The sequence below is a fragment of the Palaemon carinicauda genome, chromosome 37 (assembly GCF_036898095.1).
Source record: "Palaemon carinicauda isolate YSFRI2023 chromosome 37, ASM3689809v2, whole genome shotgun sequence".
Taxonomy (NCBI): domain Eukaryota; kingdom Metazoa; phylum Arthropoda; class Malacostraca; order Decapoda; family Palaemonidae; genus Palaemon; species Palaemon carinicauda.
This window is the reverse complement of record NC_090761.1, coordinates 250,307-263,444: the sequence shown is the minus strand read 5'-3', so window position 1 is coordinate 263,444 and position 13,138 is coordinate 250,307. Positions and strand designations below refer to the sequence as shown.

The window sequence follows — 13,138 nt, the reverse complement described above, 5'->3', positions numbered from 1 at the left end:
GCTTGAGTACTCATATCAATAACATTCTATTATGCATTGTGTCTTATATAAAGAAACTATATATTTTATATAAGTGCATTTTTGGGCTTTTGCTATTCAATGATAAACAGTATACTTTAATCAATAATATTCTTTTATCTAAAAAAAAAAAATAATATTCAGGTAGCCTTGATATTTGAGTGGGGTCGCAAAAAGTATGGTCAAGCTGAAATTGGGTCACCAATGGAAGAAGGTTGGGAACCACTGCATTAAGGATTATGCTAAAATTGCTGTTCCCATGACTAATCTCTCAAGAGAGAAAGAACCCTTCCTGTGGACAAAGAATTGTCAGTCCAGCTTTGAACAGATGAAACAAGCAATAGTCACTGCTCCAGTGTTAGTAGAGGCTCAAATGACTAAACCCTTTGGATTATTTACAGACGCTAGTTTAGATCATGTAAGTGCGGTTTTGATGCAGAGGCAAGATGGTCAGTTGAAATTTGTTGGATATTTCTCTAAGAAACTGAAGCCAGTTAAGCAGCGCTACAGTGCCACTGACAGAGAAGCACTTGGTATTGTCTTAGCATGTCGTAGGCTTCATCCTCTTCTTTGGGGTGTTCCATTTACTATTCACACAGATCATCAGCCGCTAGTATCGGCTGAGATTAATAGGTCCTAGGGATTTAACCTAGCCAGCTTTGAAGTTCGGTCATGAATCATTGTCAGGTCACTTAGGAATACGCAAAACAATTGATACTATTGAAAACTTATTTTATTGGCCTTATGAATCATTGTCAGGTCACTTAGGAATACGCAAAACAATTGATACTATTGAAAACTTATTTTATTGGCCTTAATTGCGATCTGATGTTACCAAATATGTAAGTGAATGTGTCATGTGTCAAAAACGTAAAGCTAGTAGTTCTTTGCAATAACAGTTTCAGGAATTGCCTCCAGTAACAAAACCTTTAGAGAGAACCAGTCATGATTCAACAGATATGTTATCTGGTGCAAATGGTTATGGATATGTATTGACTGTTATTGATCATTATAGCTGGTATGTTAAGTCCTATCCCTTGCGAAGTAAGTCTACAGAGGAGGTAAGCAAAACTTCCTTATGTATATGAATGATTTTGGTATACCTATGACTGTCATTCAGGATAATGATGCTGAATTCACTTCAAATCAATTTAGAGAATTATGTCGCGAACATAAGATCAATGCAGGTTATATTACCCATATCATCTACTAGGAAACAGTGTTAGTGAAAGGATGCATAGACCTATGAAGACAGTACTAAACGTGATGTGCAAAGGACATCCTTATCAATGGCCAAAGTACTTAGGTGAAACACAGCATGTGCTCATTTCTGCTGTATATACCACTCTTGGTGAACAGCCTCACTATGTATTCTTCTCTCGCAGCACCCTTACGCAAGTTACTAGTGTGTTACCCACAAAAAATAATGGTGTAGAAGAGATTGCTATTGCAAAAGCACATGAAATAATTAAAAAAACTCATAGAGAGATGACCAGCAGGTATCACGCATCAGCCAATCAAAAGAGGAAGAATAAGAAAGTGGATGAAAACTGTCTTGTATGGGTTAAAAATGAAAGTGTGATTCCCAGCACAAGTAAGAAACTAAACCCAAGATGGTCTGGTCTTTATGTAGTAACTAAAGTGTTTAGGGATGGTGCTAAATATGAGTTGAAAAACTTGTTTGACCACACCATTATTGAACGTGCTGCTGACAAAGTAAAACCTTTTGTAGGACAAGAACAGTGGTTAGTAAAAATGCAGGAAATGTAAATTATCAATCCGAATGTGAACGAAAGAGTACAAACCAGAGGTGCTTGCAATATTGTTCCTCCCTCTAGAGTAATTGAGGAAATTTAAGATAATTATACTTTTTATACTGTATTTTGTATTTTTGTACTTTTATATGAAAATGTATTTTATTCTGTGCCTTAAAATTATTCATGCATATGACAAATATGTTAATTTCCAAGTGTCTTTATGGGTTATGTTCATAGATTATGGATCTGATAATAACACTTCGTTACCATGAACCTGTACTCGGTTGAGGTTGTGTATCAAGAGGAACCCCATCCAAATGCTTTACAAACTCTGGTGGAGTTGTTCAAGTTATGTGACTGATGTGTAAGTTAGTCATTAGGATGCTTTAAGAGGTATATTATCTTCAAAGGATCTTTTTTCCTGCTCAGGGTTATTGAGTGCATGATACTGCTAAAGTTCTAAGCTATTGGCGTGTAGGTCTTGAAACTCATGTCTTTTATGAATAGATATATTGAAGAGTACAACTTGTATATCGGACAAGGTTTTAGCTGGAAAAAAAAAAAAAAAAAAAAAAAAAAAAAAAAAAAAAAAACAGCTCGTCAATAAGAAAATACAGCAATGGTACAGGATTACATTAATTGCAATAGGGTTCATTATAATACATAAATACAAGTCAATAAAGAAAATACAGCAATGATACAGGATTACATTAATTGCAATAGGGTTCATTATAATACATAAATACAAGTCAATAAAGAAAATACAGCAATGGTACAGGATTACATTAATTGCAATAGGGTTCATTAGAATAAATAATAGACTTACATCTTTTCCCAACGCCAATTCTGTTTCAATTTCAGTTCCAAAGAACATTCACAGGTGGTACCGTTAATCTCCTGCGAGTGAATAGTTATCGAGCCAAATGTGTGATTGGTCCTTCACGCACGGAGAGACACTCCTAAATCACCTCATCAGTCAACACAGCAAGCTGAGCGCAGAGATGCTCACACCACAGCGGACAGCCATGCACTGCCAAGGTCCGGGGCCGTGACGTCACTCTGTCTAGCGCGAGATGCCCCTCTGAGCCGACCAATCATGGAGCTAGACCATCGCTATGCCCATATAAGGTTATGTTTTCGGCGATTAAAGTTGGTCCTGGAGAACGTAATAAGGGAAACTAAATTAATCCTCATGGTTAACAAAGAACACAAAAGATTTCTTGGAAATACGTTATGGCATATCTTACACCGCCCCTATTTGGTCATGGGCTAAATATTTCCGTAGATACGGCATCACTTGGGTTACTTCATTCAAATGACCTTGCTATATTTTCAACTCAAATAATAAAATTCAAAATTTACAAAATGCAGCGAGCAGCGCTCGGTGTACGCTAATTAAACCTCATATACATCACTTTATATCATCGCCTTTATCATTTTCCAAGAGAAGGCACAGTTTCTGCATGGGCCTACTGAACTTGCCGTTCTCAGTCTTGATCAAAGCTTGACGTACGCGACCGTCAGCACTCCGAGTGACCTCCACGACTTTCCCTAGAGGCCAGCTGCCTCGGGGAAGCCGCTCATTCAGCGTTAGAACGACGTCACCGACGTTGATGTCACGCTTTGGGACTGACCACTTCTGGCACTCCTGAAGCAGAGGGAGATACTCCTGTATCCACCTGCGCCAGAATTCGTCAGCGAGGAACTGTGCCTGTCTCCATCGCCTCTTCACATACATGTCCTTCTTGTATGTGGAGGTGAGGGGATCGTGTGACCCTTTCAAAGTTAGGATTATGTTAGGCGTGAGAGGGGCAGGGCAGTTCGGGTCGCCGTTGATCTTCGTCAGAGGTTGGCTATTAACAACAGCCTCCACTTCGCAGAACAGAGTGCGAAGCGTTTTATCAGTCGTGACTTGTTGGAGACAGGCCGCTGTAAGGGCTCTTCGGACGGACCTGATCAGACACTCCCACACTCCGCCAAAGTGTGAGGCACGTGGTGGATGAAAGTTCCACTCTATGCCTCGGATCGAGAGTGTGTCTCTGATTTCTCCTTCGTTGAAGCGCTGGAGAGCTTCTCTTAGCTCTCGTTCCATGGCCACAATGTTGGTCCCGTTGTTGGACCACATTCTCTTGATAGGCCCCCTACGAGCGATGAAATGCCTGATGGCATTGACGAAGGAGTCTTGTTCCATAGTATCGATCACTTCCAGGTAGACTGCTCGCGAGGTGAGGCACGTAAAAATAGCACCCCAACGCTTCACTGTGGACCTTCCATGCTTCACTAAGAACGGTCCGAAGCAGTCCGACCCAGTATTAGTAAAGGGGGGTTCATCTGGACAAAGCTGGTCGGATGGCAGTTCAGCCATCACCTGAACTACAGGACGACGACTTAGTCTGCGACAGACCAAGCATTCTCGAATGACAGTCTTGACTATCGCATTTCACCGGACGATCCAGTAGTTTGTCCTCAACTGGGTCATCAGGTGGCTCTGGCCACAATGACCGCAGGACTCGTGCATGGCTCTCACCATAAGCTTGACCGCCAGAGAACTGCTGGGTAGGATGATTGGATGCTTGGCCGTATCTGCCAGTGTTGATTTCTGCAATAGACCACCAACGTGGAGCAATCCATCCTCGAGAAATGGTCTTAGCTTGATTAATTTACTAGACCTCTTCAGCGATCTTTCCTTCTTCGAGAGGGTGCTTAACTCTTCTTCATACTCTTGCCTTTGGGTCAGTCTCCAGATCAAATTCTCCGCGGTACGCAGCTCCGCACTCGAGAGTGAGTCGCCGCTGTATGGGCGAGCTTTCTGCATGTGGCGGATAAATCTTGTCATCCACGCGACGGTCCTGAGAAACTTCAACCAGGAGGAGAATATTGTCGCTATTGATTCAATGAACTTTGGTTCTTTCTTCCTTATATCGAAGACGGGAGAAGTCTTCACTTCGGCGTCTGGATCAAGCTCTCCTCTGACAACGTCTTCGGGTATGGTTGGCTAGTGCGTTTCGTCGATCTTGAGGAAATCTGGTCCTGAAAACCACAAAGATGATTGGAGGAAGTTAGCGACGGAGAGGCCACGTGATGCGAGGTGTGCTGGGTTCGCAGTAGTATTGATGTATCTCCACGCCATAATGTTGGATGTATCCCTAATGAGATTGACACTATTGTCCACGAAGGTCTGATACCTCGCAGTCGGATTTCTGAGATATTTCATCACTAAGGTGCTATCAGTCCATAAGACTGACGGGGCCAGTTTCAGATCGAGCTCAGTCTTCAGCTTTGAGTCCTTCTGTGCAGCGAAAGCAGCCGCCGTCAGCTCAAGACGAGGGATGCTGGTCCTTTTCAGAGGGGCGACTCTCGCCCGTCCTATGACGAGAGTGTAATGAATCTTTCCGTTGACACCAACTACATGAAAGTAAGAGACTACACCATAGCCTGTCTGACTTGCATCTGCAAAGTGGTGCAGCTGAAGGGTGTCAACATCTCCGAAGTCTGGTGGTATGAAGGACCTTCGTAGTTGGAACTCTTCCAGTTGTGGCAACTGCGCGAGCCAGGTCTTCCATCGAACAAGTTCATCAGCACACATCTCCTCATCCCACGAGAGCTTCCTTCGGCACATTTCTTGCAACAGGATCTTCGCGATGAAAGTAGCCCAAGGGGTCGTAGATCGATGCAACAACAGAGAGCACACCACGTCGGTTGAAAGGTTTGTCTTCAAGGACGATTCTGAACGTGAACACGTCTATGCTCATATTCCAATGGATCCCCAGGGCTCGTTCAGTTGGCAGCTCATCCTTATTCAAGTCTAGGACAGCCACAGAGTCGTCTCGTTCTTCTCCGGGGATTGCAGCTAGAATTCGCTTGCTGCTGGAGGTCCATTGGTTAAGACGGAAACCTCCATCCCCGCACAGGTTGATCAGATCTCTGGTCAGTTTAATGCATTCTTCCTCATCATCCATCGCCTTAAGGAGGTTGTCGACGTAGAAGTTGCGACGTATAGAGTTAGAAGCTTTTTCGTTATACTTGCTTCCGAAGTCCAGGGCTGTTTTGCGTAAGCAGAAGTTAACGACGCTCGGCGATGATCTTGCGCCAAAAACGTGGGACGTCATTCTGAAGACTTGCAGTTCTCTGCTGGAGACACCTTCTGGCCATCAGAGGTACCTCAGGCAGTCTCTGTTCTCTTCAGGTACCTTCACCTGATGGAACATCTCCTGCACGTCTGCTGGGATGGCATGTTGACCCTCTCTAAAACGCAGGAGAACACCCGTCAGGCTATTGGTGAGGTCGGGGCCTTGCATCAGATGTTCGTTGAGAGATGTTCCTCGGTGCCTTGCTTTCAGATCGAAGATCACTAGGTCTTTCTGTTTGACAGGATGCCTGACAGAGTGGTGCGGCATGAGCCATACGCGCCCGTCCTTCCTGTCTAGCTGACTTACAGGAACCCTTTCTGCGTAGCCCTTATCAGTATATTTCTCCATCTGAGCTACGTAGGATGTGTTGTAAGCTTCGTCATTTTCTAGTCTTCTTTTCAAGCTTCGGGCTCGTCGAATTGCCATATTCATATTATCTGGTAGAGGAGTAAAGTCCTTGAATGGCAGCTTGGCCACGTACTTTCCATGTCGATGCTGTGTCGTGTTATTCAAGGTGGCCAAGAATCTCTTATCCTCTAGGGAATCTTCCAATCTGGAGAGGGATTCCTTTTCGAAGAAATCTCTATTAAAATGACTCTGCAGTAGCTCTGTCAAGTCTTGAGGGTCAAATTTTCGATGAACATGATGCACGGGTGAGACCTCCGATGCACACCGGTCTCCAGTAGGACCGAAAGCTACCCAACCAAGCTTGGTTAGGTAGGCGGATGGCTCATTGGCAGTGCCGTGGCGTTGCTCCAGAATGATTCGATTCAGGGTCGTGTCTAACCCGATAACAAGCTGGACCTGTTCATGGTAAGTTGGCACACTTTGCAGATCTACGTCTGCCATGTGTGGCCATCTCTTCAGCCGGTCCGAAGGCATTATGTAGTCCGTCAACACATTAATTTTGCCAGTAACAAAGACTTCTTTTACTCGTTCTTCCTCCTCACCTCCGTTGATGTTACCAAGGGTGAGTTGGACCACTTCCTTGCAGGCGAACGTACCGGCCTCTGTCACCATGGTCTGGTTGCAAGGCTTTCCCGTTACACCTAGCCGGTCTATTAGGCTCCTTGCGGCTAACGTGGGTGCGGCTCCTCCATCTATTAAGCCGACCGTAGTGCACGTTCCGTTCACCATGACTGGGATAAGCTTCAACATTGTACAACTATCCGGTCATCGGTCAGTGGACATGGCGTGTACGTGCCCCATCGTCGCAGGAGTCCCAGCCTCTGGAGCGGTTTCGGTGTTAGTTCTATCAGGTGGTGTATTGCTAGTCGTCCCGGCCTTCGCTTTAGGTTTGTCAGATGTCTTGGACACAGTTGCTCTCTTGGAGTTTGCACTGTCCCTTGGAGGGGTTTACTTCACATAGTGCAAGAGCGTGTGATGCGTCCCCAAGCCGCACTTGCCACACGTAGATTCTTCTTCACAGGCTTCGTGATTGTGCGCGACATTTAGGCATCTGAAGCAGAGTTTGGCATCCACCACAGCATTCCAGCAGTCATCCAAATTAAGGCTTTGGAATCGGTGGCACGACTGAATTCCGTGCTTATTTTTCTTGCAGTATACACAATATATCCCATTGTCGGAAGGAGAGCTGTGGTGAACAGGCAAGGCTTTAGCTTTAATCGGCTTGCTCGTGTCCTCTGGTTTGCCCTTGGATGGACGACGGTTGCACTCATAGTACTTCAGTTCTTTAGCAACCAGTGCATGTCTCTCCACAAAGGTGATCAGGGCTGGAAGCTTGTGTTCGTGTTCCAGGTACTTGGAGACCCATCTTACCCGAAGAGGGTGAGGGAGCTTTTCCACTATCTTACTTATTGTTTCTTGCAGCTCAATTCTAGTGTAATTTGCACACAGTGCTGCCTTCACCTTCTTTAGGTAAGAAGCATAGTTCATTAAACCTTCGCTATCACCTGCTGGGATTTCCTTCCTTTCGAGAAGCTGACGAATAACCTTCCTTTCGAGAAGCTGACGAATAAAAGCTTCGGTAACATCGACTTCTCTGCCATAGAATTCACTCAGCTGCTTCCAAGTTTCATCGTACCCAATTGTCGGTGACAGGTGCAAGCAGTGCTCAACCAGGTTTCTCGGAGGCCCATCTAGGATATGATACAAGTGGTTCAGCCTGCGCTCGGGGTCCGAGGTATTGTTCTCAATGTGCCATTTGAAGGACATCTTGACCCAATTAAATTTGGTGAAGTCGCCTCCAAAGTGCTCAAGTTTAGTAGGTGGTAACAGCGTTGACCACGCCAACTCATTGCTGCTAGCAAGAGTGCATTCGAATGCCTTAAGCACTTGAGAGTTGTTGGTCAAGGGGTCAGTGACAGAGGGTTCAAACGTGGCATGTCGTGGTGCGAAAGGAGTTGAGGTGGGATCCAATGGCCGTGAGTGGACTTCCATGGGTGTAGAATGGCATTCTGGTCCTCTTGTATGTTCTACAGAGTCCAATGTCCGCATAGCACTTGGGTCATTCTCGTGGTTGTGGGCGACACTTAGCCTCCATTGATTGATCCTCGATCCATGTTCAGTCTCCACAACCTTTACACTGGGAACTCTCACGCTTCCGGTATGTGAAGACACTTCCGAACCACATTGCGACTCTCCTGCCTCCGATCTAATTTCGTATTCAAGTTGCTGTCTCTGAACCTCGAGCTCAGCCTTCAGCAATGCAGGGTCCGCTAGTCCTCTAGCGGCCCGATCCTCGGAATCTCTCTGAGCAGCGAGTTCATCAGCTTCAGCTTTCTTCTTGGCTGCACGTTCTTCCTCTTCTAAGCGTGCCTCCAGTTGAACCTTGGCTAAGTTAGCTTGCGCTTTTAACAGCTTTCGGCGGACCTCGACTGTGTTGCTCTTGGATGACGTTCTTGATTTTAATGATCTCTCCGACATGATGACGATGTTCCCAGCTCGGCGTCAACGTCTGAGAAAGATTCACTTCTTGATAGTCAGGTTACAATCAGTCATCTAAGAATTGGCGTTGGGAAAAGATCTAAAACTATAGAACACCGGAGAGGGGTTCACTCTCCCGGCTAAAGTTCTAAGTTATTGGCGTGTAGGTCTTGAAACTCACGTCTTTTATAATTAGATATATTGAAGAGTACAGCTTGTATATCGGACGAGGTTTTAGCTGCAAACAAAAAAAAACAGCTTGTCAATAAAAAAATAAAATACAGCAATGGTACAGGATTACATTAATTGTAATAGGGTTCATTAGAATAAATAATAGACTTACATCTTTTCCCAACGCCAATTCTGTTTCAAGTTCAGTTCCAAAGAACATTCACAGGTGGTACCGTTAATCTCCTGCGAGTGATTAGTTATCGAGCCAAATGTGTGATTGATCCTTCACGCACGGAGAGACACTCCTAAATCACCTCATCAGTCAACACAGCAAGCTGAGCGCAGAGATGCTCACACCACAGCGGACAGCCATGCACTGCCAAGGTCCGGGGCCGTGACGTCACTCTGTCTAGCGTGAGATGCCCCTCTGAGCCGACCAATCATGGAGCTAGACCATCGCTATGCCCAAATAAGGTTATGTTTTCGGCGCTTAGCGTTGGTCCTGGAGAATGTAATAAGGGAAACCAAATTAATCCTCATGGTTAACAAAGAACACAAAAGATTTCTTGGAAATACGTTATGGCGTATCTTACAAAGAAGTTGTTTGTAAGGAAAATAATCCTAAGTGATTATACCCTTAATGAGGAGTGACTAGGTCTTAATTGAATTTAAGATCACTCTTACGTAGGTGTTTTATCCTGGTAAGGTTATTAGGATGGTTAGGTAAAAACGCACCTTAAGGGTGGCGGCCCACAACTTGCTCTGTATTCCTGTCAGCAGACCTTGAAGATTAAATGTTGCGGCCTATATCCGGCTGAGAGATGGCTACTATTCATAGCTTATAAAACTTGTTGTTAGATCTGTTTTCTACCGTAGATTTTGCAGTTAGTTGATAGTTCTTGATAAATGAAAACCAATTTCCGTAGGGGTAAAATGATGTAATGAGAGAAATGCTTCATTTAACTGAATGGTAATTCCATTTACGATTATTAGACTTAATAAACGAATTAGTTTTCATCTCATCAAAATGTTATGTTAGCTCGACGTAGTTGAGATGGTGTAGGATCGACTGTGCATACGCAGAGGTGTAGAGAGGCGTAACAAAGGAGTAGTTGTGTCTGTGGTCGAGAGTTTGTGATTGTGATCCTCGGGCGTAGCTGTGCTAGGTAAGCGCAGAGCGCACTCTTCGAGCCGACAGCGACCAGTGTAGAGGGGAAACGGTGTTGCTCCCCCTTATTATTATTATGTGAAATTATTACTTTCTCCCTTGTAAAAGGTATGCACTTGTCTTAGTTATAATTGGTGTTTTATTAACACCTGATATTGTCTATTGTGGTTAACCTTTTGAATGTATCAAATAAATATACAATAATTTTGCCAGTATTGAAACTGTTTTATGCAATGCTTGCATGTGGTTGGAATTGTGCCAGACTATTCGGTGTGTGAATGTGTAAGCAAAAGAAAATGAACCATAACCAGAGAGAAGGATCAAATGTAGTCCTGTCTGGCCAGTCAAAAGACCCCATAACTCTCTAGTGGTAGTATCTCAACGGGTGGCTAGTGCCCTGGCCAGCCTACTACTCCCAAAAGCTATTTAAGTTTGCCCATTTCGAGTGAATGGAAAATAGCTGTCTGCTGAAGAAGGTGATGAATGCAAGAGTTGATGATAGAAGTTGCTAGAGGAAGGCCAAGGTTTGGGTTGGTGGTTTAAAGGTCACTCATGAACGGCAAAGCAAGGGACACTGACATTAACCTATCAAGCAGCTCAATACCCTAGAAACTGACCATTTATACATATGATTATTACCCAAACCCCATCTTCATCCTAGCTAGGACCAAGGGGGGCCAGGCAATGGCTGCGTATGACTCAGCAGATAAAGCTAGTGGCTCCCCCAAACTCCCCATCCTTAGCTCATAATGATAGTAAGGTTGCAGCGACCAAAGAAGCTAACAAGTTTGAGCAGGACTCAAACCCGTCTGGTAATCACCAGGCAAGGACGCTACCACCCAGTCACCATAACCTTCTGTCATTTTATATATATATATATATATATATATATATATATATATATATATATATATATATATATATATATATATATATATATATAAACACCACCTACAAAATGCATTTAAAAGCTAAATACAAAAGTGAAATACTAAATATATTGCATTTTTGTTTCTCTAGTATTTTGATAAATCATAAAAATCGGGTCTTTTCTCTCTCTCTCTCTAAGTCGATGGTCCTTGAACATTACCTAGAGTTGTTCTCTTTTAGAGGAGTTCAGAATAGGATCTGCTCCTGATTACACTCACGATATCAGAGTAAAGTCCCAACATATATTTTTCTTTGACTTTACCAAACCATTGTTCATTGCGGTTCACTGGGTTGTTGAGTGGGAGAGTGTTGGCACTCTATTCCTCCAGGCCCGGATAAGGGAATCAGAGCGGGGAGGCTTTCCTGGAATTATTTCCCACAATTAATGTTATATCTTAGAAAAAAGAAAATAATTTAGGGCTTTTCTGGCGCATTTGGCAGTTCAACACCAGAAAAGGAAACCCAGCTCACCACTCGACCTCAGTCCAGTAGGGACATATCTCTAAATGGAGGGAAATTTAAACTACGGTAAAATAGCGAGAAATATAGGGACTTTTCAGCTCTACATTATATATATATATATATATATATATATATATATATATATATATATATATATATATATATATATATATATATATATATATATATATATATATATTCATGGACTAATTAATAAGGCCAGCAGATTAGTTGGTAAGAGTAATTCACTCAGGACAAGACTCAAGCAAGATGTCGTTTATTAAGTCTGATAATCGTAAATGGAATTACCATTCAGTTAAATGAAGCATTTCTGTCATTACAGATCGTCCAGAACAGTTCTTATTTATGCCTCTGAACACAAGAGGAATCACCATTTGTTATTTATCAAAGGAAAGTTCCGATTCTCTCAACAAAATATGGCGTCATTACGTCATGAAGCTGACTATACAAAACCTGGCTATGGAACCATCAACCTGTTTAGCTATGTAGATATCATTAATTTTGTCTAATTCAAAATACTAAAATTTGGACAATATTATAAATTATTTTCTAATATTTTTACACAATTCCGAGACACCCGTTTAAGAGAGAGAGAGAGAGAGAGAGAGAGATTATTATTTATTAAATTTATTACGCCCAAAGACGTCAAACCAAGTTACATATTGGCAATTACATACAGTATATCAGGAATCAACATAAAAAGAAAAATTACAGCATTGAATTCACAGTTACAAAAATAACATATATGAGATCGTATTCCATTATCACAACAACTGCATCAGATAGTTTAGCAGCCACCAGACTGTGGATGACGAGTCAAAATTACGTCTAGGTGGTCATCTTTGAGTGAATATTGACAGGTTTGAAGTAAATTTTTGTCCTTGAGGTAACAGATTCCTGACAGTAGGACAATGAAGGCAATAGTGTTTAAGGTTATTGGCATTAGCAAGGTTACACAGTTTACATGAGGTGTAATGTGTTATATCTAGTGTCTGTGCAACCTGCCACACAGGACGATATCCCAACCTTATCCTGGCACTTACGACATTATGCCTACACACCATGAGTCCACGACGCCGGTACTTGTGACTGCTATACAGAAAGTTATCATGATGTTGTATGGAAACACTAGTGCCCCTCTCTGCATGCCTACGCTGTACTGTACAGGCAAAAGCTGCTGAATATATTCTATGTTTAAGGCAGCGAAGTGAGGGCTCATCATTTCTGTCATCAAGGTCCAGCGTGCCCACAGCTTTAGCAAGACTGTCCACCATGTCATTCCCAGCAAGCCCAATATGGGAGGGCATCCACATGAAGGACACGACAAGCGAGGCATTGTAAGGAGCAGCGAGTTGACACAGTATGTCTCGCACAACACGGCTACAGCTGGGCCTAGAAGATGTCAGTGCCTGGAGTGCAGATTTGGAGTCACAGATCACCAATCCATTCACATTTCCTCTAACAAGTACAGTTACTGCATCCCATATACCTTGAAGTTCGCAATAAGTGGAACTGGATGAGTTTGGCAACCTGCGACCATGCCACCCACCCTCAGGAGGTTCTAAAGTTAGGGAGAACATAGCACATGCTGCACT

The 13,138-nt window shown here is 43.2% G+C and overlaps 4 protein-coding genes across 4 annotated transcripts; all 4 read right to left on the bottom strand.

Moving 5' to 3' along the window:
- Positions 1-3,186: 3,186 nt before the first annotated feature.
- On the bottom strand, positions 3,187-4,140 carry LOC137629831 (uncharacterized). Its single transcript, XM_068361476.1, has one exon. The coding sequence runs from the start codon at positions 4,138-4,140 to the stop codon at positions 3,187-3,189; it is 954 nt and encodes a 317-aa protein (XP_068217577.1).
- A 630-nt stretch (positions 4,141-4,770) lies between these two features.
- Positions 4,771-5,361, bottom strand: LOC137629830 (uncharacterized). The gene has a single exon (XM_068361475.1). It carries the CDS (start codon positions 5,359-5,361, stop codon positions 4,771-4,773), a length of 591 nt encoding a protein of 196 aa, XP_068217576.1.
- A 4-nt stretch (positions 5,362-5,365) lies between these two features.
- Positions 5,366-5,884, bottom strand: LOC137629829 (uncharacterized). The gene has a single exon (XM_068361474.1). The coding sequence runs from the start codon at positions 5,882-5,884 to the stop codon at positions 5,366-5,368; it is 519 nt and encodes a 172-aa protein (XP_068217575.1).
- Positions 5,885-5,926: 42 nt separating this feature from the next.
- Positions 5,927-7,063, bottom strand: LOC137629828 (uncharacterized). Its single transcript, XM_068361473.1, has one exon. It carries the CDS (start codon positions 7,061-7,063, stop codon positions 5,927-5,929), a length of 1,137 nt encoding a protein of 378 aa, XP_068217574.1.
- Positions 7,064-13,138: the final 6,075 nt, after the last annotated feature.